Source organism: Talpa occidentalis, unplaced genomic scaffold (genome assembly GCF_014898055.3).
Source record: "Talpa occidentalis isolate TD23 unplaced genomic scaffold, MPIMG_talOcc4v2.1 talOcc4.4, whole genome shotgun sequence".
NCBI classification, from domain to species: domain Eukaryota; kingdom Metazoa; phylum Chordata; class Mammalia; order Eulipotyphla; family Talpidae; genus Talpa; species Talpa occidentalis.
The window spans coordinates 6,044,878-6,068,296 of NW_023604295.1; the positions used below are offsets into that span (position 1 = coordinate 6,044,878).

A 23,419-nucleotide genomic window follows, 5' to 3' on the forward strand; every position below is an offset into this window, starting at 1 on the left:
TTTTTCATTTTGAAAAAATAATTCATTCCCCTTGAGCTCCCCCAAAGGCTTGGACATGCCCTGTCGGCCAGGAAACCGAGAAAGGCTTCGTAAGAACTGGGTCTAGTGCGTCACCCAGAACCGCACTACCCGCCACCACTATGAACCCAGAAAAGCTGTTTAAGTAAATTAAGCCAAAGTCACCCCCTCATGGTAGATCTGTTTACGATCATTTGCCTTATAGTACAGTCTCTATGTTCTCTGCTATTTCCCTGTTCTTTTCCTTTATAAATAATTTTTTAGAAGGTTTGCTCTTTTGCCAGAAAAGTTGACTATAAAAAAGTCAATGAGGTGCCCCTGACCCACACCAGTGGCTTTTACCGGGCGCACACTGTCCCACCAGACCCCACAGCGCGCCCAGTTCCGTGAAACTCCTTTTCATGGCCACCTCGAAATTTCTGTGTCTGAGTCATGCAGTGTCCTTGGGGAATTGCTATAGCCAATAAGCAGATATTCTGGCTATGCCTTTATTGATAAACGTCAAGGTAAAAGAAAAAAAAACAAACAAACAATACTGGAGCATCCAGAGCAAAGTTCTTTTCTCTTTGCCTTTTTTGTTTAAAGGAACAGAATCAAATTAATCCACCAACTCCCTAGACCCCTATAAAGTCAGTTAATGGCGATACATTAGTTTGGTGCCTCCATGATTTACACAGACTAAGTTGCATTACAGCACATACTGACTCAAACGCCGACTGTTCTGGAAACCTTTCCGTGTCCTTTTCATACAGCGAGACGGTGCACCTTTGAGATCATTTGTTGGCTTTGTTTTGTTTTGTTTCGTTCACCATGGCTTAGAAGTCAGCCTTTTGGTCATTTGAGATAAAAAGTAAACATTTGAAATAAGTTCTTAAGTCCTGTATACGTGGATGGCCCTTTCTGGATGTGTTCCTTGTTCTACCTCATTTTCGCTTAACCTTTGAAGTGGTTTTATGTCATTTCCAATTCATTCTTTTTAAAGAGTTAGAAGTCTACCCTGCCACCTCCTTCAGCTTGCTGCCCCCGTGCTGGCAGGGCAGTGCCTGAGTCCCAGAAATGAAGCAGGACTCTGAGCTCCAGGGAGCGAGAAAGGAATGTGGAGCAAGGCCAACCTGGCCTGCTCTGACCCCTGTTACTTACTAGCTACCTCTCAGTTTTCCCACCTGTGGGATGGGCACAATGAGACCTCCCTGCCTGTGGGGGGTCATGGCCTGAGAAGCAACAGGAGCAGGAGTTGGAGGGTCAGGCCCCAAATCCTAACTCAGCCACCAACTCCAGTTCAGCCTCCATGGGTCTAAGACCAGGAAGGTGCACCCCCATCTTGGGGGTTCTTGTGCAAGTTAAACTCATGTGATCACAGCCCAGGGCCTGAATGAGGGGTGCTGCTTACACAGGTAGGCCCCGTCCCGAGCCTCACCCACAGCCCTTCAAGGGGAAGCGCTGAAATTCCACCCACACGCAGGCCAGATATTTGCCATTGCCAAGTGATTTGAAAAAAATATCCTGGCAGATTGGGCCCTCAGAATGCAATACAATAAGAGCTTTTTTCTCTCTTTCCTTCCACCCTTCCTATTACTAACTCAAATATTGAATCACTGAACCCAGGGAATCAACAACCATATTGAAAGCATGTCGCCCTGCTTCCTTGGGCAGAGGTGGTCTTTTTCCAAAGATTTTATCCAAATGTTTCTTAGCAGAGCATCAGCACCCATGCTACTATGAGACCAAGACTCTCAGCATCTAGAAGCTTCCACTGAGTCATCTACAAAGTGGGATGATGAAGGGAACTCTGTCTGCTGCAGAGGGTTGTTGGATGGATGGAGATGATGTATAGCCAGGCTCTTGGTCAATAATCTATTCGTTAGATTATTAGGTAATATAATGGATATGTAAGGAAATAAGAGAAAAATGATAAAAATTTTAAATGATTCTGTAGTATATTCAAATCTTAGGGGCTTAAAACAATTATGGGCTTCTTGAAGGCAGAATTCATATCTTCCTACCTTTGGGGGTTGATAAGAACATTGTAGAGGAAAAACAGAGACTTTTCAGTCAATCCCACTTCACATATTTTTAGGCATTTTACCTTTTGCCCTTAGAATATCTTACTATGCTCTTTGCCAACCATTTAAAAATATTGGAAACAAAAAGCCACCTTCACCATTAAGAGAGCTGAGTTTTATTTTAATATATATTTATTTTCCAAAACCAAAGGCGGTTTTTTTCTCTCCAATCCTGTTCTTTCATTTTCTTTTTTTTTTTAATAAATTTTATTTTTATATTCCCCATACAATTGCAATCCCCCCATTCTGACCCCAATCCCTCCCCTCCCGCCCCCCACCCCCCAAAAAGTGTTCTGGTTCATAGTTTTTGTTGATTTTGATTTTCACTTTCTTATAGTTATTCATTTTCCTGGTCCCTTATTTAAGTTTTCTAGATTCCTGCTATGAGTGAGACCATCCGGTATTTTTCTTTTTCTTTTTGGCTTATTTCACTGAGCATGATCCCTTCCAGCGTCATCCATGTTGCTGCACGCACACGGCCAGGGGCCTGGGGAGAGCAGGAGACCCTCTGCCCTGGCTGAGTTCTTCAGGCTCCTCTCCTCACCCCTGGCTTTTTATATATGCTGCTCGCCTGAGATGTCTGGGTTAGATTTCAGGGAGGTGAAACGTTACACCCTGGAGCCTCATGCCAGTTCCCCAGGACGAATCAAGCTGCAGCTGCTCAGAGGCAAGAATCTCTTAAGGCTCCCAGGCCCTTGCTGTCCTGTTCATTTGCTGTCACGCTGCCGGGAGCCGCTTTGGAGAAACTCCTTCTCTTCCTGGGTGATTCAGCCGGTCTCAAAATAAATAGGTAGCAGAGTGCAGGGAGAAAGAACTGGAAACCGCTGAAATTTGAGTCTCCAGGGCTGGGCTGTGCTTGGGAGCTGCTGGGTTGAGCTGTAAAAGGAATCCAAGCCCTGAGCGAGGGCTGCGGCCTAGTGGAAAGGGGCTGGCCGGGGAGGGAGCTTCGGGCCCTGCTGGCTCCCCACAGCCCCGAAGACCCTCACCTGCAGAGGGAGAGGCTCTGATGGTTTTAAGATCTTAGCTGCTTCCCAAAGTAGATTCCACGTCTGGGGGAGGGATGGCACTTTCAAGGCCTCATCTTCTACGCTGGAGAGGGAGAGCCAGCCTGCGACCCCGGGCAGCCCAGATCAGGACTGGGACGTGGGAGGGCCAGGTGGCGGAGAAGGAGGGAGGTCAAGGTGTGTGCGCTCACAGCCCAGCCGAGAAAGGAGTGAATAAGGACCCAGCCCACAGAGCCTGGCTGTGAGTAGGGGCAGTCGTCCTAGCTAGATTTCCCACGGCCGTGGCCATTAAAACCAGAAGTCCGTTTGCCCACGGAGTGCTCAGCTGTGCCAGCCCCTCAGTCCCACCGTGGCCGGCTTCCCGAAGCTGCCGGTCCCACACCTCGGCGTCCACGCCTTTGCTGACGCAGAAAGAGGACCTTGCATCCCGGTGACTGGCTGGTTGCAAGTCTCCAGCCCAGCGGCCTCCCTCCTCTGCCTCCTCCCCGCAGTACCAGGGCCTGTTCTTCATTACCTGCCCTACCTATCTTCACAATCTAGCCGCAAACAGCTTCGGTTGACCACACCACTTCCCGATTGAAAGCTAATACTGCCTGACTCATTCTGTGTTACGAAGCTCAAGCCAAAGAAAACAAGCTGGAGAATAACCGGCTTGTATGGAGCTTGAGAAGCTCTCGGAGGCCCTGCTTGCGGAACCCTATACAGTAGCTGCACTGTATCTCCGCGGCGGCCGCGGCAGAGAAAGCCAAGGAAGCAGAAGTGGTTAAAGAAAGAGAGAGAGAGTGATTTGGGGGGAAGAAGGGGCAGGGAGAGGTGGGGGCTAGAGAAAGAATCCCACAATCTGCTCCCTCCCGAGCTGGGCTTGTACACCCCAGAGTGTTCACACAGAAGGGGGACTGTCTGCGAAGTTAAAAGGAGAGAAAGTTCACGACACTGGCTGAAAGGGTGGTTCTGCTCTTGAGGTCCCAGCAGCGAGGAGCTGGGCAGAGGCCCCGTGATAGGCCTCCCCAGTCTGGAGAGGAGCTGGAGGGAGCGGGTGGCAGGCTTTGCTGGGGAGCTGCCTTTAGCCTTCTGTGGGCCCTGCACCCTGGCTCAGCTGTGCTCAGGAGCGTGACCAGGGGGCACATGTGTCTTGGAATACGTACATCTCTCCATCCCCACATCACTCAGGACCAGTGGGACCTGCATTTTCAGCACTGGGCTGTGACTCCTGGGGAGTCCCAGGGAGGTGGCCACAAACCCATTGAGGCAACCCTAGGGCAGAGACCCCCTCCTTCTCAATCACGGGCTAACAATATGGATAAAAGCCTGCGGGGGACCATCATCCCCCAAACCTCTGAGAGCTTTTTCTCTGGGCTTTTTCAGCCCAGCCAAGAAAGGAATGAATAAGGATCCAGCCCACAGAGACTGGCTGTGAGTAGGAGCAGTCGTCCTAGCTAGATTTCTTGGCTTGGCTTGGTGTGATGTAGGGCCCTGGCCTGCTGAAAACCCTGCTGGTCACGCTTGGCTTTCTTCCTGGTCAGCACTCAGGGGCTCTGAGTGGCCAGGACGTCCCTGGCCTTTAGACCGCCAGGGCCCCTCGGCCATCTACTGAAGGATTCTGACTGGCCTGCCAGCTCTTGCTTCCCTGAGGCCAGCCCAGAACTTCAGCAGCACTGGGGTGGGGGGGGGGGCAGGAATCAGATGTCACCCCCCACGCCCCAGGGGGCCTAGAGGGCAGGGCTGTTAGGAATGGGAGGGAAGTTCCTTACCCTTTTCCTGCAGTGGAGCTTACTGCTTCCCTGGATCACAGAACAAGTCTAGCCCCGGAGAGTTCAGTCCCTCCCTGCCTCCCTCATTCACTCACCCGGTGTTTAAGGGGCATCGCCCACCTTGAAAGGGGCCTCAGTTTACCCAGTCCTGTCGGTGCTTCTGCTGGTGCCAGACAGGGGAGACCAGGGGAGTGGGCAGAAGGCCGCATGGGGAGCAGGAATGCTCAGGCCGCTGGGGGAGCAGGTGGAGTTAGGGGTACCTGGGTTGGGTACCCCAACCCCTTCCACTTAGGCCTTGCCTGTCCAGGCTGGGGCCGGCTCTGTGGCAGTCTTGCAAAAGCCTGTTCAAAGCTCCTGAGACCACACTCAACTGGTCTGTGAGCACTGCCCACCCACCTCCCGTCTCAGCCTCCCACTGCCTTCACCCCCCCCCTTATCAGTTTTCAGTGAGTTAACGTTGCTGATTTAGAGCATCGTGGGGCGTTCAGGTGGACAGCATGATATTTCGACATCTGCACATGTTCCGTCATGCCACAGTGACCCCCGCCCACACGACAGAGCTCCTTTACTGGGATAGCGCACCCCCAAAGTCGCCTTCCCAAAGAGCTACCCAGGGGGCAGGAGTACTCAGTCAAGGGTCCACATCACATCTCTGCAGGTGGGTGCTGGGTTCCTCCCTCACTGCGCCTGAGCCGGGGCCTCGGGAGGGGCGATATCACTGTACCCGGATGGACAGGCTGCTAGAGAAATTCTTGAACCCATGAGCTTTCTGTGTCCCCTCAGGAGGAGGCGTCCACCCCCAGAGGGCTCCCTCTGGTTGAGAGCAAGGAAGAGCAGTATGTTCCCCACCCCATGTTCTGTCCCCTCCTCACCGAACAGTGACAAGAACTGGGAAGGCCATGCTGAAGGGCTCCGGGGGCCTGGGCCTCAGGGTCATGCAGGGAGCTAAGAACTCGCTGTCCTGCACCGTGAGCCTCTCCGTGCCATGAGGGGAGCTCTGTCTCGCGTCTGCTTTTGTCCCATGAATTTGGGGAACATGATGGGTGTGGTGGGGTGCAGTGGAGGCAGCAGTTGGTGGTAGGCAGTTTTCCTCTCCCCTTAACTGCTGCTTTCTACAACTTTCTTTTTATGTTTCTCTGTCACAGTCCATGTCCTCAGGGCAGCTGTGTGTGTGTGTGTGTGTGTGTGTGTGTGTGTGTGTTTGTGCCTGTGTGTGTGTGTCTGTTGGTGTCTCTGAGTGTGTGTGTAATGTATGTAATAGCCACTACAAAAAACAAGGGAAGCAAGGGACCCCACCCTCAACTCAGGGCCTTTGGCACATTCTTTTTATTTTTTAAGTTGCTAGAAGGAGAAGTAAAGAAGACAAGCTCTGTAGACTGTGTAACTTCTGGCATGATCGAAACTCTGCTCAGTTATGACATTTTCCCTCAACCTGTAGTTTTTGTGAGCCCCCTATGGTTCTATTTCTGCAGAAAACCTAAAGTTCAAACTTCTTTCGCCTCAAGTGAATTGTACTTTCCTGCAGTGTATGGAGGGTGGGTGGACCACACTAGTCATGAGGGGTCTGAGCACACAGTCAGTCAACATTCCGTGTGCCTAATAAGTGCTAGATGTAGTTGTAGGCACTGGAGATACAGCTGTAAAAAAGAGGCAGCACCCCGCCCTCCTGGAGCTGTGGCTCAGTGGGCATGGAAGGAACATTGACAAGTGCTGTGGAGGAAACAAGAGCTAGAGGGGTGGAGACTGGCCGGGTCAGGGGAAAAGCTGCTGCTTAAACTAGGGTGTTGAGAAATCCCTCAGGGAGAAGATGAAATGAAAGCAAAGACTGGAAAGATAGGAGGCATCCAGTCCATGGGGATCTGGGGAAAGAGCGTTCTGGACCAAGGAAAACAGCAAGTGCAAAGGCCCTGAGGCCGGAGCGATAGCAAGGTGGGCAGGGTGCCGGAGCAGAGTGGGCAGCTCAAACTGTGTGTCTCCTAGTTTCAAGCAAGGGGTATTCACCTGGGGGGCTCAGCAAACGCCTGCAGGCCTCTGGAACATGTCTTAGGCCAGGGGAGAGGCCACTATAGACTGTGATTGGGGAAGCCCCAGGATAGGGAAGCCCCCCACACAAGCAGACTTGGTGGTGACCTGCTTGCCTGTTACAAACACAAGCTTTTCCGGACTAGAGGCACCACTGCCCCCATGGGTGGTTCTCCTGGTGGCTGTCCCCGGGGCCCCTAAGTAAGTAGGAATGCATGTGCTAGGAAGGCATGGCATCCCAGCGGACTTCCCCACCTGCAGGAGGTAGGAGCGGCGCGAGCAAGGAGGAAGAGGCACAGAGCACCTGGGTGAAGGAGGGGGGCTAGTGTTACCAGCCCGGTGATGAGCAGTAACCTCGGGCCGACATTCCCACGCTGCTGATGGGAGGGATGAGCAGGAGACCAAGAAAAGTGTCATTTTCTAGCCAAGAAGAGAGACAGGGAAATGAAACCTGGATTAAGGTTGAGCAGAGTAGCTTTCTTCCCAGCTGCGGCCCCTGAGGACTTCCTGGAAGGTTTCAAGGTGAGTTTCAAGGCCACTCCCTCCAGACGGGTGATGTGGGACAGGAGCAAAAGCGATGGGATGTCCCAGGCCCCAGGAAGGGCTCGGTGAAGGTCACCGACTGTCCAGAGGTCCCTGATAAAAATGGCAGGGGTCGGGGCGTATGGTGCAAAGCTGCTGGCCACCAGCCCACCATCAGGCCGCTTGGAACCCCAGATTTGAAGACCTGGTGAGGCTCAAGTTCGAGTTCTGAAGACCGGTTGACAGTGGACTTGGCTCCCAAAGGCCAAGTATCTGCCTGGAAAAAAAAAAAAAAAGACAGAAAACTCTGACAGTCCTAAGACCACCTGACGTCGTCCGAGAAGGCCCCCTACGAGCTGGCCCAGGAGAGCCCGTTGAGTCGCTAATCACTGCAGATGTAATTGCTGCGAATGCTTTCAGAGCCCCTCAGAGTAATCCGTCTTAGTCCTTTAATTCCAGCCTTCCAGATAAGGAGGCCGAGTGATGAAGAGACTTGCTCTCGTCCACGGGGATGTCGGGTCGGCGAGCAGGTTTGGCACGGAGAGCCCTTAGCCCCCAGACGGGCGGTCACGTTCCCTGGTGCCGCGGGAGGATTATAGCCTCTGTGCTGACACCGCCGCCTGCGAGCCCCCGAGGTCTTAACTGTTGCATTCCCAGAGTGGGGTGCTGGGTCCCGTGCCCCAGCGGCCTGCCCTCCCCGGCAGGGCGGGAGCTGCTCTCCGCGGGAATTCCTCTTCTTACGGCATCGCCCGGTTGTCACCCCCGGACTCCCTGCCTCGTCTCCATGATGGGAGAAGAAGCCCGTCACACATCTGGCCAGCTGCAGGGCGGGCTTTGAGCTGTTTCAGCTGCTCTGCTTACGTTGAAGAATTTAACAATTGGGCCTCCCCGGTGGCGCAGCGGTTGAGCGCTGGGTTGCGAAGCTGCCCGCGGCCTCTGCGGCGCCGGTTCGATCCCCGGCTGCTCCCCGGCCACCGGCGGAGGATCCCACATGGCGCGCGGACCTCTCCTGCCGCCCGCTGCTCCCCTCAGCAGTGTACTTCGGTCCTTCTGCCTGCTCTGCTCCCCGCTCTGGCTCTGGTGAATTCTCTCACCCTCCCGCGCTTCTGACTGTACCCAGTGCATGTATAAACAAAACAAACAAACAAACAAAATAAATAAATAAAACATGCCTCTATAAAAAAAAAAAAAAAAAAAAAAAAGAATTTAACAATTAAGGGGGAAAAAAACAGACAGTGATCCCCATATGCGAGCACCACTCCATGCCCGGGCACTCGGGACCCCACTCTGGGATACCTGGTATTTGAATTTCTGGCCCATAGGAGGGGTCACTCCCCCCACCACCCGCCCACCATTAGAAGGGTGGATGCTCAGGCCCACCCAGACCTTCCGAGCCAGAGTGGCTGGTGATACCGATGCCCACTCGGACGTGCGGGTCACTCTCTGCTCAGGCCCGCTGCCCGCCCAGGAGCAGAGAGTGTCAGCAGAGCGTGCAAGTCCCACTCTCTTGTCCCTGCCATCGACAAATGCACAGCCAAGTGCCTGGGCCCGCGGCTAACTGGGGGTTCCCAGAAACTGTCTTTCTAGGTGCACTGAGCGGGGGGCTGTGTGTGTTTGGGGAGAGGAGCTGTTTTCGCACCTGCCTGCTTTCTCCAATTGGCTGTGTGAATTTGGGTCAATGACACAGCCTCTCTTCCCGCCCCTCAGTGGAAGACCAAGGTTGCTTTCTCCAGCCCATCTTCATGCTAAAGCCCTGTCACCTGGTGCTAGCTTCTTAGCTTAATGCTAAGGAAAGAGGTTGGGGCAAGGCAGGGGGAGGGAGGCAGTGTACCCGTGTTTATACACCAACATTGGGCCATGCAGAAACCTACACCTATAATGTATTTCCTGATAGGTGCTCAATGGGGCACTATGTGTCATATACCCCATGCGAGGTTGTAGTGGGGGTGTATGTTAGAACCCCCATGTGATCCACATGGGATCGTATTGCCCAGCAGTAAGTTAACCAGCAGGTGGAGAGTTTGCAGGGAGGGAGGTTTGTCTCACCACCTGCAAGTTACATTTAGGATCATAGGCACCCGTGGTGTCGTTGCTTTCAAGTCCTGGTGACTTTTAGGACCCTTGACCCTTTCTTTTTCTGAGAAAGATGAGCTGTTCTCTGCACCCACCATTTCTTCCCCACAGTCATAAAGCAGCAGCCAGTGAAGGCACGAAAAGTCCTTTATCTTTGTATCTGGATCCTTGCCGTTCCTGTCAGAAGGGTGGGCGAGCATCATCTGAAATACACACATCCTTTTAGACTAGTGTGAGAGGCGGAGGGATGTACACACATGCACGTTTAGGTGTCTTTGGGGCATTAGCATTCCACTCTGCTTTTTCTCAGCTACTCACCTTAGCCCTGCCTTACACCTTCCTCACTTTCCTGCTGGGACACTTATCAAGGACCAGCCAACTCGTGTTAGAAACAGGGATGGCTGCGTGGACTGCTAGAAAATTATTCTACTCAGCCCAAATTTCCTTTGCCGGAAGATCATATACTGTGTTTCACTTGCAGCCACGATCAACACTGACAGATCAAAATGCTGTCTTGAAAAAGGCAGTTCAATTATTGATGAGCTGCAGTTACCTGCTTAGACTACTTTTTAAAGCGGAAGACCGGACTTATTATTATGTATCACAGATATCAGAACTTTTAGGGTAGCCCTCTGGGTGGCCACCCCACAAAACTACTAAATGTATGTTTTGGGGATGAAGAAGTAAAATTCAGCAGTTGGTTTTAATTTATTTGAACTCTTTATTTTCTTTTGGGCTCTTTTACGATGCGCCATATATACCAAAATTTGAATCAAGGATTTTTTTCAAAAATGTAAAAATGGAAATAGGGAAATAGAAGTTTCCTTTTCAACTCTGCTTAAGGTGCAATAAAATGTCCGAGGATGAAATCTGGAGGTGGCCACTATTTTTTGGAACACCCTATCGACATTCTCCAGTGAGTTCCAGTGTGCCCCCCCAACCAGGCTGCCAACATGCCTAAGTTTGGAGGCTACCAACATGTCTAAGTTTGGGGCTGCATCGTAATTCACCAGAAGGCTCGCTACGGAGCTGAATTCCCCACGGCCCCCAAAGCCCAGTATGCAGTGAGAAAAAAGAAAAGTGAATCTGATAGTGGACATTTTCCATACTCCCGTATTTAAAATTCAGAGGGCAAATTGACATTTTAATTGCACGCAGATACAGGAAACTGGAAACATAAAGCATTCATTTTCCCCAGCTTGAATGTCTATATCGGAAGCTTCTCTGTTTCACACAAAATATTGCTCTTTGGCACCTGAAATCTGATGGTTTCAGAAAAGAAGAATTCCATGTTGCTTTGATCTAGCAGAGAAATGCAAGAGCCACACCTTTAATATGATAAAGCTTTTTATGTCCCCCATGCCACTCTCCAGCATGCCTTGTGAGGAAGGGACTCAGGATTTCCTGCAAAAGCGAAAAAGCTTTCACTCAGGGAGCAGACGCTGGGGGGGCGGGGGGCCTGGGTGCAGACGACCTCTTTCCCCATTCCCCAGGCATGAAACTGAGCCCCAAGACTCGCAGGCTTAGGAAACAGCTTAGAGTGAAGAATTGTTTTCTCTGAGCGCTGTGCCCGGGCATTCCTGCTAAAGTAGACAGTCATCGCTTAATCTCGTTAAATGACCGTGATTTTGGCAGGTGTCAGCTGGTACAGAAATCACTCACAGGTTAGTTAGACCTTTTTTTTTTTTTTTTTTTTTTTTTTGCAGCATAGGGCAATGAGACAGGACTAATAAAAAATAAAATCTCTCCCCATACCTGGCTGCAGAGGAGGCTTACCTGCCATGACTTACCCCCGCCCCGTTTCTGGGTGGCATGTGGCCCCCAAGCATGGTGGCTGTGTCAGAAGGTACCTAGGAGGACCTTCCTTCAGAGACCAAAAGCCCCGTGTTCGAAATGAGCTCAGACATCTCCTTCCCCTGGATCACCCGCTGTCCTTGACACAGTGTGCCTCAAAAATGCCACTCGGAGCCCGAGGAATGTGAAGTTTTGAAATAGACACAAAACCTGCTGGAGCCTCAGCACCATGCCTTGGCCAATCTGCATTCCTTCAGAGGTGGCAGAACCTTCCAGAATCATTTGTCCTGCCTTCTTCTCTCCTTGATTCCTGAGACCAGGCAGGAGGCCGTGGTTAGAAGAGCAGGCCTGTTATGCTTTGAATGGTTTTTGAGTCAAAATTGTTTGTTTTTCTGCCAGGCAAACTTCAGATTTTTCAGTCTCTGGTCAGGAAGTCACAGAGATGAGAGGAGGCAGGAGTCTGTCTGGTCAAGCTCCATCCATAGGCACCAAGTGACACTATGACTGACCGAAATAAAATGTTCTAGAAAGACACGTTTTTGTGCTTCTCGGGGGACAGGGTGACAGGCACTGTGCCTAGGCCTGGCCTGACGGCCTTTTGCCCACAAGGCCGGTACTTAAAATACTCGGCCGGTGAGAGGCTGTCCCCTGTGTGCTGGGCCTGTGTGACTCAGGCTGTTTGTGTTCAGGCCGCGTGCTGTGGGCCCAGGGCTGAATCAGAGTCCAGATTTGCCTTGGTGACACATGAAAAGAGGGAGCGTTGCATTTGAACTGCACAAATATTATGCTTAAGTATTTTTCCTCCTTCTGGAGCCAAGCAGGTCTTGTTCGTGATAAAATCGCTGCAGTATAGTGGGTGCTTTTTCTGGTCTGGAATCTGAGACCGCGTCAGCTGTGCCAGCCAGCCTGGCAGCAGGAAGAGAGCAAGCCAGGGAGATTTGGAACCATCCTACCAGTTATAAGACTTAATTTTGTAATTGTAGCGATCGGGAGCTGGGTTAAAATGTACTGGTGTGGGGGAGATCAAGGGATCCTCTTTCTCACGGGGAGCGCGGGGTCAGGGCATCTGAAAGAGCCCCAATTGTAAGGAGCCTTTGACCACAGGGGAGGGGTGTGAAATTGGTCAATGACTCTTTATTCAAAGCAAGGGGGGAGATTGGAGCAGAAGGGCATTCTCCTCCCTGTGACTGTGGGTACGTGCGCGCCTCAATCATTTTGATGGAAGATGAAGGGACGAAGGCAGAATCCTGAGCCCCAACCCTCCTGATGGGTTCCTGCAAGTGGCCTCTAGCCCACTGCATCTGGTGACAATCACCTTGACAAGGAGCAAGACACTTACTGTCCGTGTAGACACCCAGGGCCCGCTGTGGACCCGGAGCCCCCAGGAAGCTCATCCAGTCCGCTGTGGCCGCCTCTGGCCTCCTAGAGGCCAGTGGACATGAGAACAATACATCTTCCTGTCCATCCCCTAGGGGATGCACGGGGGAGTCAGCTTCCAGGATGAAAGAATGAAAAGCTTGCAGGGAGAGGGTGAGCGAGAGGCTGCCCCTGCCCTGCATTTAGCAGGAAACCTGACCTCCCCAGGGCTGTGTGTTTGTAACCACACCTCATTTCCCATTGCAAGGGGTGCGCCAGCTAAGCCCCAGGGCCCACTTGGCTGCCTCTAAGACCTGCCAATGGGGGGTTCGCAGGGGGAGTGGCTGTTTGCAGGCCTGAGAGGGCACCTACTCTGCCCCCTGGCTTAGCCCACACCAAGTGGCCAAGTGCCAGCAATTAATGCACCTTCTCCCCGTCCCGTCACCACTATCATCACCACCCTGCCCTCCATGCCCCTGCATTCTGCCCAGTAGAAATGGGTACAGAGGCTTGGGGTGGGTGCTGGGGCCCAAAGGGCAAAAGGAGCCCCAGTCTGCTGTGGGGACCACCACCCCTAGGGAGAGTCTGCTTGTGCAAATCTCCTGCAAAGCCACTGTGGGAGCCAGGGGAGAGGGGGGGAAAGACAAGAGAGCCCCAAATTTTAGCAAATCCACAGTACATTTTCTGATCTTTTGCCTCCCTCCCTCCCTCTCCTCCTGTCTCCCACCCCCTCCCCACACTAGGACATCGGCAGAAACTAGATGATCAGACCAAGCCCGGGAGCTTGTCCTTTTCTGAGCGTCTCAGTGAATTGGAGCAGCTGCGGCGCACGGCCATGAGGGTCAGCCCACACCACCCGGCCCCCACACCCAACTCTCGGGCCTCCTTGAGCCACTCCACTGCCTTTAACCCTCAGCCTCAGAGTCAGATGCAGGGTAAGTACCCTCACCCTCGGGCAAAGTGCATCCCAACCAACTCTGACTTCACTCTGCTCAAAAGGTAGCTGGGGACCTTGTTAGACAGGGTCTCAGGGGGCTCCCCCAGAACTACTGAGTCAGATCTGCATGGAAACAAGCTCCCCAGATGGAGAGAGGCCCTGCCACGTAGACTTTGGAGAGGCTGGGCAGAGACATCGCTGTGCAGGGATCGTAGCTTGAATCGCAGACTTGGCCTTGACTGTGCTATCTTCTTAGTGCCCATGAGACTTGAAAACACACAGACTTCAAGTTCTTATTGCCCTCAGATTATGTGTGGGGATCGTATGTAAAATGTTTTCTTGAAAATATAAAGACATGGCAGGAATGTCTGGCTGCCATCACATCCAAGGTAGTGTTTGCAATCAACACATTTGCCATCCATGAAGAATGCGGGCTACACCCCCCCACCCTCCCCGTGGAGCTAGCTGGCAATTGCAAAAACACTCTAAAATAGTAATAACTGCATAAAACCACTGCAAATGAGATAATACTCAAAGTTCGTTGACAAGGTAGGAACTACTGACCGCAGTGATTATTTGCTCTCTGATTTCAAATTTCTGAAATGCAGCCATTTTCCTGGTGCTATGCAGGGCGCAGCTGTGGGTGACAGAGCCACTGTCAGACCCTTCCTCAGGCGTGTCAGCTCAGGGACAGGTGTTCTGGTGCTTAATAATCAGTAGTGCTTATTCGAAATGTGCACATTGAATATTTTTAATCCCAAAGTGCAAGTATGTGTGGCTGATTAGGTCACAGGTCACAGCACATGGTAAAGGTGGGCGGAAAGGTGGGCTGGGGTGACATGATCCTCTTCTTCTAAATAAAAGAAAATTCTCGAGGCAGTTCTTCCATCATGTCTTCAGAGGTGTTTCAGTTCTTTGATGTCACCTCCAGGACTCCAGCAATGACGTCAAAGGGAACTTCTGTTTCCTTAGTCCTCATCGCATAACTGACCACTTACACGTCTGGCTTGATAAAGGGATGTGCCTTTTTCTGCTGAGAATGGAGCTAAAAGTAGTAAGCATTTGTAGTGGTGACGGAAAATTAGCAGCACGGGGACAGGTGGAAATGGTCTCCGCTAAAAGGGCTTTTTTGAAGATTTTGGGGGAAGAGGGAATCAGATCTGATCCCCCGCCCCCCTTGATAGATATGCTGTCTTTACCAAAAAAGAAAAAGGGGGGGTTTGAATTCTTGTCCTAGCTGTCAGCAGCCCTTGGTTGGTGGACGGACATTCTTCAGCTCTTTGGAATACTGTCTGCTTAGCAGAGTATCGGGTTAACACCGGGCATTGCCAGTTTCGCGTTCCTTTTAAAAGACTTTTTCACTTTTGCAACATCTCAGTAAAATAACTTGCTTTTAGAGTGCCCTGGGGCCTTAGTGGCTACTCTCAAGAATGTGTGAACTATATAGCGGGTATACTAGCTTTCCAAAATATGATTTCTGGACTTAACTTGTAAAAGGAGCAACCCTGGAAACATTAGTATCCAAGACACTTTCATGTAAAACTACTTTTCCTTTTCTACTTTTTTTTTTTTTTTGCCTCTTGCTAGAAGAAAATGCTGTTTTACCCTCCTCATGTTTGGAGTAGATCCTTGGGATTTTTCCCTGAAATTAGAAAGTTAGCAGGGATCAGGGTAAAGTCTCTTTCAGCCAGAACTTTCATTTTGTTCTTGACAGGTAGGAAAATGGTTATTTTGCAGGATTAGCTGTAGAGCTTCTATATTATACTTAAGAAGATGCTTTATATGAAAATTCAGTGTGTGTTTATGGTTTTCTTTGGAATGGTAGTTGTAAGGAATATATCCCAAAGGTAGCTGGTGTGGTCTGCATTGGTGCTGGGCAGATGTGGGAATGTTCTCGGCTCTTGGGAAACATCGGTGGGCACCTGGAGAATTTGTGCATTTACGGAGTCTGGGGGATGCGGTCTTGCTTGAACTTCATCGGGAGGGTCGTGCCTGCAGATTTAGCTCCGTCAGCAGGAAATCACAAATATAAAGTAACACCTCTATTTATCTAGAATCAAATATGCTTGAGAATCACTCAAAACAGACATCTCAGATTATCTGCAGCCAGGTACAGATGAGGGGGCAGGTTGCCATGCCACCAAACCACTGTTTATTTGTTGAGGTTTTAACTATAAAAGGACTGAGGTTAATTTCAACTTCCTATTTTACCAGGTCTTAGAATTGAATGGAAAGCCATGGTGTCGTGGCTGCAGGCTGGTGCAAGCCAAGACCTCGTGAACTACAATCGGGTTGTAGGATTCTTTCCTAGTCGTGGGAAAGGAAGGGACATGTGTCCAGGGCAGATGCTAGAAAGATGAGGTGCTAAGGCGTCAGGCACACCTACCTCTTAGAGGTAGCTTCAGGCAATGCCAGCAAGTCACTTTGAGAATTGACTCCTGACTCACCAAAAATGATGCTCTCTATGCTTAAGGCGGCCTAACTTCCTCCTTTCTAGGAAGATGAAGATGGACTTATATCTGTTGGTGCAAGAAAGTCTCAAACCACAGAAACAGAGAGGCATGTGTGTGTGTGTGTCCCTAAGCATCGACACGGGAGGCTTAACTCTTTTATTGGACCAGTTAGGTTACAGTTTGGCATGGGTCAGACATTACTCCAATCTCACCACTATTCTGTGGTTCAAGACAGAGACCCTGAACCCCAGAGGTTGACAATCACCAGCGACTCTGAGAGGGCATGAGTGACCTGGACTAAACCCCGGCTGCCAGACCAGAACTGGTGGCATGTAGGGTCCCTGGGTCCACACTCTTAGATCAAGGTCTGATTGGACACTGGCTGACCAGTGTCCAGGAGAATCCCCCTGGTCCAAGGGGGGAGTAGGAGCAGCACCGGGCTGGTCATTCATGGGGCCTCCACATTGTGGTCTGTCATCACCGTGTCAATGGTAAGACTTCATTTCTCAGCCGGTGGACAAAAGGGATTTTGGACTGACGCTCCCGGGAGAAGACAGCAACCCCTGTCCAGCTGTGGTGGTAACATACCTACTGCACACCACCTCTTCCCTACACCCCTCTTTGTCTCTCACTGTGTCTCTGTCTTTTTCTCTCTCTCCCCTTCCTTTCTTTTCTAACAATCCCAGAAATTCAAAAGCAGTGAGGGGGTTGCCCTGGAGGCAGAGGCTACCATCAGCCCCCGCATTCTCATATGCGATAGATATCTAAGGATCATTTAAAGATATAACAAAGCAAATCATCCAGCATGCTGGACATCAACCTGGAAGACACATTATGAGGGCACAGAGGGGGAGTCCATGTAAAAAGGACTCGTGTGTAGCTGTCACGGGGTCAGGAGCCTTCCAAGGTCTGCAGCATCGGGAGAAGGCTGAGCCAGGTGTCCCTGCAAATAAACGGAAATAAATAAATGTCAGAGAGGGCGGGGACGGAGGGAGGAACAGTGCAATGAGATGAAGAGCTTCTGAGTGGGTGGAACACCTGGAGTGGCGGCCCCGGCCGGTGCTAGCTCTCCTCCTGACCCCTACCCTCCCGGCGGGCAGGGCACTCACAAGCCAGCAGAGCACGGGCCAGAGCTCGGTCACCCGCTGCCGTGGTCTCAGCCGCTGCAGCCCACGCTGTGCATTAGGGAAAGCGTGGACGGGGCATGCCAAGGAACTGCGTGCAGCCTGGAGGGAAGGAGGCTGGGAGAACGCCAGTCTTGCTTTCGCCTTTAAAACAGGCCTAAGGCCTCTGCCGGCTGTGCCGGGCCCCAGGTTGTCTAGTCTGCAGCCGCTGGCCGGAGGCTGTGGCGTCCCCTCTCTGCTCCCCTGAGGTACTAACGGCGCCTGAGTGGAGGCAGCCGCCTTTACTCTCCACCCTGTTTACGGAGAGGCTGGTGCCGCACCCAGAGCTCCCTGGACGGACGCTGTTCAAACGCCGCCGGTGTGTTTACAAGCACCGCACAGCTAAGGGCTTAATAAAGCAGCCCTTCAAAGGCCCGGCGCCCTGTCAGCACCCTCGTCCTCAGCACCCACGCCGAGCCGGCCGGTTTTCAACCAGCATTGGCATGGACGTGTGGTTCCAAGTGATCCGACCACGTTTTCCCAAGCGTGTTGTTTACGCCTCGTGGACATCTTTTCTAATGAGAAGAAAGAAGGGTTTGCTGCAGGCTTGGCGTTTCCTGATAGACCGTTCCCTGGTAGATTTCTCACGTTCGGAAACTGTCCCGGTTCTTGCCTATCTACGGAGCAGCACACACGCATATACACGTGCATGCACACAAGCACACACACCACACTGATGTGGACAAGGAGGCAGACACACATGCAGACTCATGCATTTAGGCACACAGGTGTAGACAAGAATACACATGCACGTAGACACATGTGTACATATGTGTTTGTGCACACATGCACAAGATGCAGGCAAGTATGCATCTAAGCATGTAGACACACACTCGGCCACACATGCACTTGGTCACACTTTCACACAGTCACACATCCACATGGTCACATGTGTACACAGCATATAAAAGCTTTTGCCCAACAGAGTCACCACCTCTAACGCAGCTGCCGCTGGACCCCTTACTTGGCATCAGTGGTTACTCAGCAGGAGGGTTAAGCTGAAAACCCAGTGACTGAGAAAGACAGCAAGGCAAGGGCTCAACAGGGGACTGCCTTAGTACAGAATTGGCTACCGACACATATTACTGCTTACAGGACTTTTGGTAAATTCACCTGTTGGCACCTCAGTTTCCCTGCCGGTGAAATAGGAGTGATCATTACATTTGGAGACCCTAGGGCACCGTGAAAGGTGGCACCGTGGGCATGAGAGCCCACCCACGGGTAATGCTTGTAATTGTTAGTTGTTCAGACCCCCATCCTCGGCACCAAGTGTATTCATCTATTTCCTGTGGCCACACTACTGCAAATTTGTTAGCTCAAAACAACAGAAATTTGTGTTTTCGCCGTCCTGGAGGCCAGAGTCCGCAGTCAGGTGTCAGCAGGGCCAGGCAACCCCCGCAGGCTCCAGGGGAGGATCCTTCCGCCTCTTCCAACCTCCGGGCCCCGAGCTACAGAGCTACAGCCCTTGGCTCGCTGTGTCGCTGTCGCTCCCGTCTCTCCCCCACCTTCGCCTGGCCTTCCTGGAGTCAGCTCCTCTTCTGTCCTTGTAGAAACTTGTCATTTGATTGAGGCCTCAGCCAGACAGGCCAGGAGGATCTCATGTTCTCAAGATTCTTCCTGTAATTCCCTCTGCAAAGACCCTTTCCCAAGTGAGGTCACATTCACATTTCCCTGGGTTAGAACACAGGTGTGGACTCAGCTCTTGTCCATGTTCTACCTACTGTGCAGGGGGGCAGAGAGGGCGGGGGCGTCAGGTGAGTCTAGAGACAGGCTGCCCACGTCCATCCCCCAGTGGATATGATGGGCAGGCAGAGGTGACCTCAGTGTCTCATGTCTGAGAGGCTCAGTCATGTCTTCTGGTTACTGACATCTCGGCCTATCCCTTGCCAGAACTCAGTATCCATGGTACTTTTATTTTCCAGCCAGGGGGAATGTATGAATTTTCTTTTCTACATGAGATCAGCGATTCTTTTTTTTAATTGAGATAACATTGGTTTACTACACTGTGTAACTTTACTACACTCTGTAACCTTGATATTTGTATAGACCAGTCCATGCCCACCAGCAGAGAGCTAATTTCCATCTGCACCATCTAATTGACCCTTCTATCCATTCCATCCATCCCTTTGCCCTCCTCTTTCCCTCTGGTAACCACCATTCTGCTATCAGATCCTAAGGGTTTGTTTTGGTTTCGGTTCCAGTTCATCCATTCCGCTGCTTTGTTTCTTGTTATTCCACATATGAGTGAAATAATCTGGTATCTCTCTTTTCTCCATCTGACTTACTTCACTTAGCACTGTCCCCTCCAGGTCCATCCATGTTGTCACAAATGGCAAGATTTTGCCTTTTTATCAGCTGAGTAGTATTCCATCGTGCGTACGCGCCACATCTGCTTTATCCATTCATCCGTCGTTGGGCACTTGAGTTGTGCCCAACATCTTGGCCATTGTGAATAGTGCTGCGGTGAACATAGGGGTGCAGATATCTTTTTAAATTAGCATTTTCATCATCTTCAGATTAAAAGTGGAATTGCTGGATCCTGTGGTAGTGAGGTTAGATGTTTCTTACTCTGTTCCAGAGCTCCTAGGCAGAGAACCAACATTCTGAGAGTGGTCAAGAAAAGGGTCTCTGCCCTGTATCAGGGAAGCCATGGAGGGTAGACCAGGCACAAGAGGCCTGGGTCTTCCTGCTTTAACCTCAAGCTCAGGGCTCAACAGATGAGTCATTGTAGGGGCAGCAGGTGGCATGATGACCACAGCAAGCCAGTTGGGATGGACTCAAGAATTCGGCCTCTGGGAGCGCCAGAGGCCAGTGGCCTTATTTTGAAGAGACTTTGCGGCAGCCAGCATTGTTGACCAGACACCCATTTCAAAAGACTGGTGATTCACTTTGCATATCTCATAATCCCAAATTTACAAATCAGCAGAAAGGAGCCTTGCACATTTGGATATTTAAAAAAAGGAACTCTGACCCGCTGTCATGAATGCACAGTTGACCGGAAGTTTGCACCCAAGCCCAGCGAACCATACATCCCCAAATGAGCAGTGGGGAGGAGCTTCTAGTGTGTCCTGTAGCCCTCCTAGTTCTCCAGATTCAGTCGATGGCTCCACTCTTTTGTGTTCTTCTTTTTCCTCACACGATGGAGTAGAAACACAGGTCTATAACTCAGTTATTTCAGCATTCTCTGAAGTGCAACATGGTGGATTGAGGTAAAGTGGAGGAGGCACTGTGAGGACTCCATCAAGCCCAGGGCAGGAGAGAATCCCCACCCCGCGCCCCCCTCCCCAAGCACAGAGCAGGGTTTCTCTTCCCCAGTGTCAATAGCCACCTCAGTGCCAGTTTGCTCTCTATTTTCAGATTTCACTCCCGCAGCCTCAGCCCCATGGAGCTTTCTTTTTCTTGAACAATGGCCTCCAAAGGCAGGAGAACAGCCCAATTGTTATGGAGATTAGAGATCTGGATTGCAAAACGCCCTGAATAAGATCCTCACTGTCAGCCCAGTTTCTTTCCATAGACTTTTCTGTCATAATCTCTTTCTGGCAGAACATTTTCTGTTTTGATACTAGAGATTCAATTACCACCCACGGTAAATAAAACAAAATAATAATTAAAAAAAAAAAAAAGCACAGAACTCACCCTAAAAACAAACATTGGCCAAACATGCCTATTTTCGGTTTCTTTGTACACTCTTGAGGGTTGATAGGAAAAAGGAATGTGCCGTTTCTTCTAAGGTTGGGTCTTCAGGTGGCGTGCTGGCCAGCTCAGTGCTGGTTCTCCTCCATGGGGTGGATAAAACATGGACTCTTTGAAAGAAATAAGAATTTTCAAGAGAAAACAGGATCATGTGCCAAACCCTGGATCAGTCATGGGTTAGGGAGCTCGGAGTCCTGCTTAGGGTTTAGGACATTCCCACTCTAGTTCAAGAGCTTGAGACCAAGCTCTTCTGTTCATCATCTATAGCAGATGTTGACTAGCCCTTCTGGAAAGGTGATTCTGCTTCTTCACGTGAACCTCTGGCTGTTGGGGGCGATAAGTGGACAGGGTTAACCAGCTCCAGGCCAACCAAGTGTCTGCCCAGTCCCTCTTGGAATGTGGAGAAGGGTGTGCCCTGCCCCTCAGCTCTGGGGTTTGAGTGTGACCATGTGGGCATCATAAAAGCAGAGGGTCTACCAAAGGGCTTCGGGCCCCAGAGTACCTGGGTGGATTAGCGCAGCCCTGGGTGTCCACAGCTCCCCCAGCTGGTGCAGCTAAGTGCCCCAGACGTGTGACTTGCTGGTTCGGGGGTGAAAGGAATCCTCTTGACCTTACAGTTTTGTGTGATCGACTAGAGTCATCTCAAGGACAAATACGAGCCCCAAAGATCTTATGCTGTGCAGATTCCTCCTGTATTTTTTTTTTGGGGGGGGGGTAGGAACACTACCTCCATTTGCTGGGGGGGCTTTAGAAGAAGATCACCTCAGGATACAAAGGGAGGAAGGGGTGATCAGCTGGTGATCGTGTTCCTTGGGGCTGCAGGTCACACAAGGGAAGTGAGCAGTGAGTGTGGCTGCTTTGTGGAGTCCCCGGGGGCTGTCGCTCTCTTGGGCCACTCACACTCCATTAGTGCCTCCCTCTGTGCGTATCCGGTGGCAGATTATGTAATGATAAAGTTACTAAAATATCTGTAGAAGTCAGCACCAGCTCAAGCGCTGGAGGAGGCGTTTCTGCCTGTGAAGTGGTTTGTTTAGGGGCCTCCTCTCCAGATCTGTTCCCCTTCGTCCCTACTGTGTTGTAAGTGGCCTGCTACATGGAATCACTGTAGCTGCCGAGTGTTAAGCCACGCTGCTGTGGGTCATCCCACAGGGCTGGGGTTTTAAGGATGTACGCGGAAGCTTTCGAAATGTGCAATTCATTCCCCAACTCCACTCCAGAGTTGCAGCTCAGCCTGTTTGTGATCCTGTCTGAACCGGGTTGTGAGTGGCTCCGCGTCACGCAAGATTATGACGAGGACATTGCCTGGACACAGGTGTGCCAGGCCAATAACAAAATAGTAACAGCTCGCATTTCTAGAATGGCCTGGTGGCTGGCTCCTCAGTCCTCACCACCAGCCATCCACGAGGTGTGTGCGTGGACGGGAGAACGGGGCCACCCCTGACCTGCTCGGGCACTAGGTGGCCAGGTGACCCGGCACTGTCCTCTCCGCCACCCAGGGAGACCCCCAAGGAAGCCATTAACAAGGTGGTCTTAAACTATAATATTCTGTCATTCTGAATATTGCCACTCCTGGGGATCTGTGGTCACCCTAAATTTTTAGGGAAGCCAGTGTCCCAGACCCTCATCCTGCTGCCCCCCCACCCCCCCAACCCCCCTCAGCGAAAAGGCGCCGTCTGGTTCTTTGGGTAAGACTCCGCCGTGTGACGGACTTCCCCAGCCGCCGCATGTTGCTAGATGAGAGAAGTCATTGCCCAGACATGGATCTGTTTAATTTAATATGATTTTCCACAAATTACAAAGCATGACTTTAAAATTGAATTTGTGCAAAATTACAGATGACCAATTCAGGTGGAAGGGAAAGGAAATCTTGTTATTCTTATTCCAGAATCTCTTCCCGATTTCCCCATTTGATTCTTTCACGCCTGGGGGGAGGGGGCATGCGGAGAGGCCCTAGAGGCCCAGCGAGGAATGGCTTGTGTTTTTCAAACTTCCTCCCTGGTCACTCAGGGCCCTCCGAGGGAGGAGCAGCCTGGCCACGTCCCGCAGAGCTCCAGCCCTTCTGTCTGTCTGTCCCATCTGTCGGAAGAGGTCTCTGCCTCCCATCTTATTACCAAAAGGGCCTAAGAAATAACTTGGAAGCCCCCAGAATGTTCTTTGTGAGGAAAGCAGAATCTGGACCCGTAAATTAGCTCTAAGATCTTGATGGTGGGTAGCGGGTGTGGACTGTTACCCTGCTCTCTTGGGGACCCAGCAAGGATGGCTGAAGTCTTGCGCCGGCTGTAGAATGGGCCAGGTGACCATAGCTCCTAACTCCCTGGAGGGTGTGCGGATGAAAGCCCTGGCTCCTGGCCCTCCGGAAGCCGTCTTCTTTCCCGTGACCTCGCCGCGCGGGTGGAGATATTTGCCGAGTATTTAACATAGGCTGGTGCTCTGCAGACACGGCAAAGGCCGGCGATCATCTCGCTGCTGTCTTGTCTTGTGCACTCGGCGGGGGTGCTGGGGTGTAGCACATGGCGTGGGTGATCCACACAGCTACCCTGTGCTCCTGATCCAGGGTGTCTCCTGCTGCC

The 23,419-nt window shown here is 51.3% G+C and overlaps 1 protein-coding gene across 1 annotated transcript in view; it reads left to right on the forward strand.

The window, feature by feature from the left end:
- RUNX1 (RUNX family transcription factor 1) overlaps positions 1-23,419 on the forward strand; it is an 85,579-nt gene that overhangs the window by 34,757 nt on the left and 27,403 nt on the right. The window contains exon 4 of the mRNA XM_037524980.2: positions 13,347-13,538. Coding sequence (XP_037380877.2) covers positions 13,347-13,538 — 192 coding nt within the window. The remainder of the gene's footprint in view (positions 1-13,346; positions 13,539-23,419) is intronic.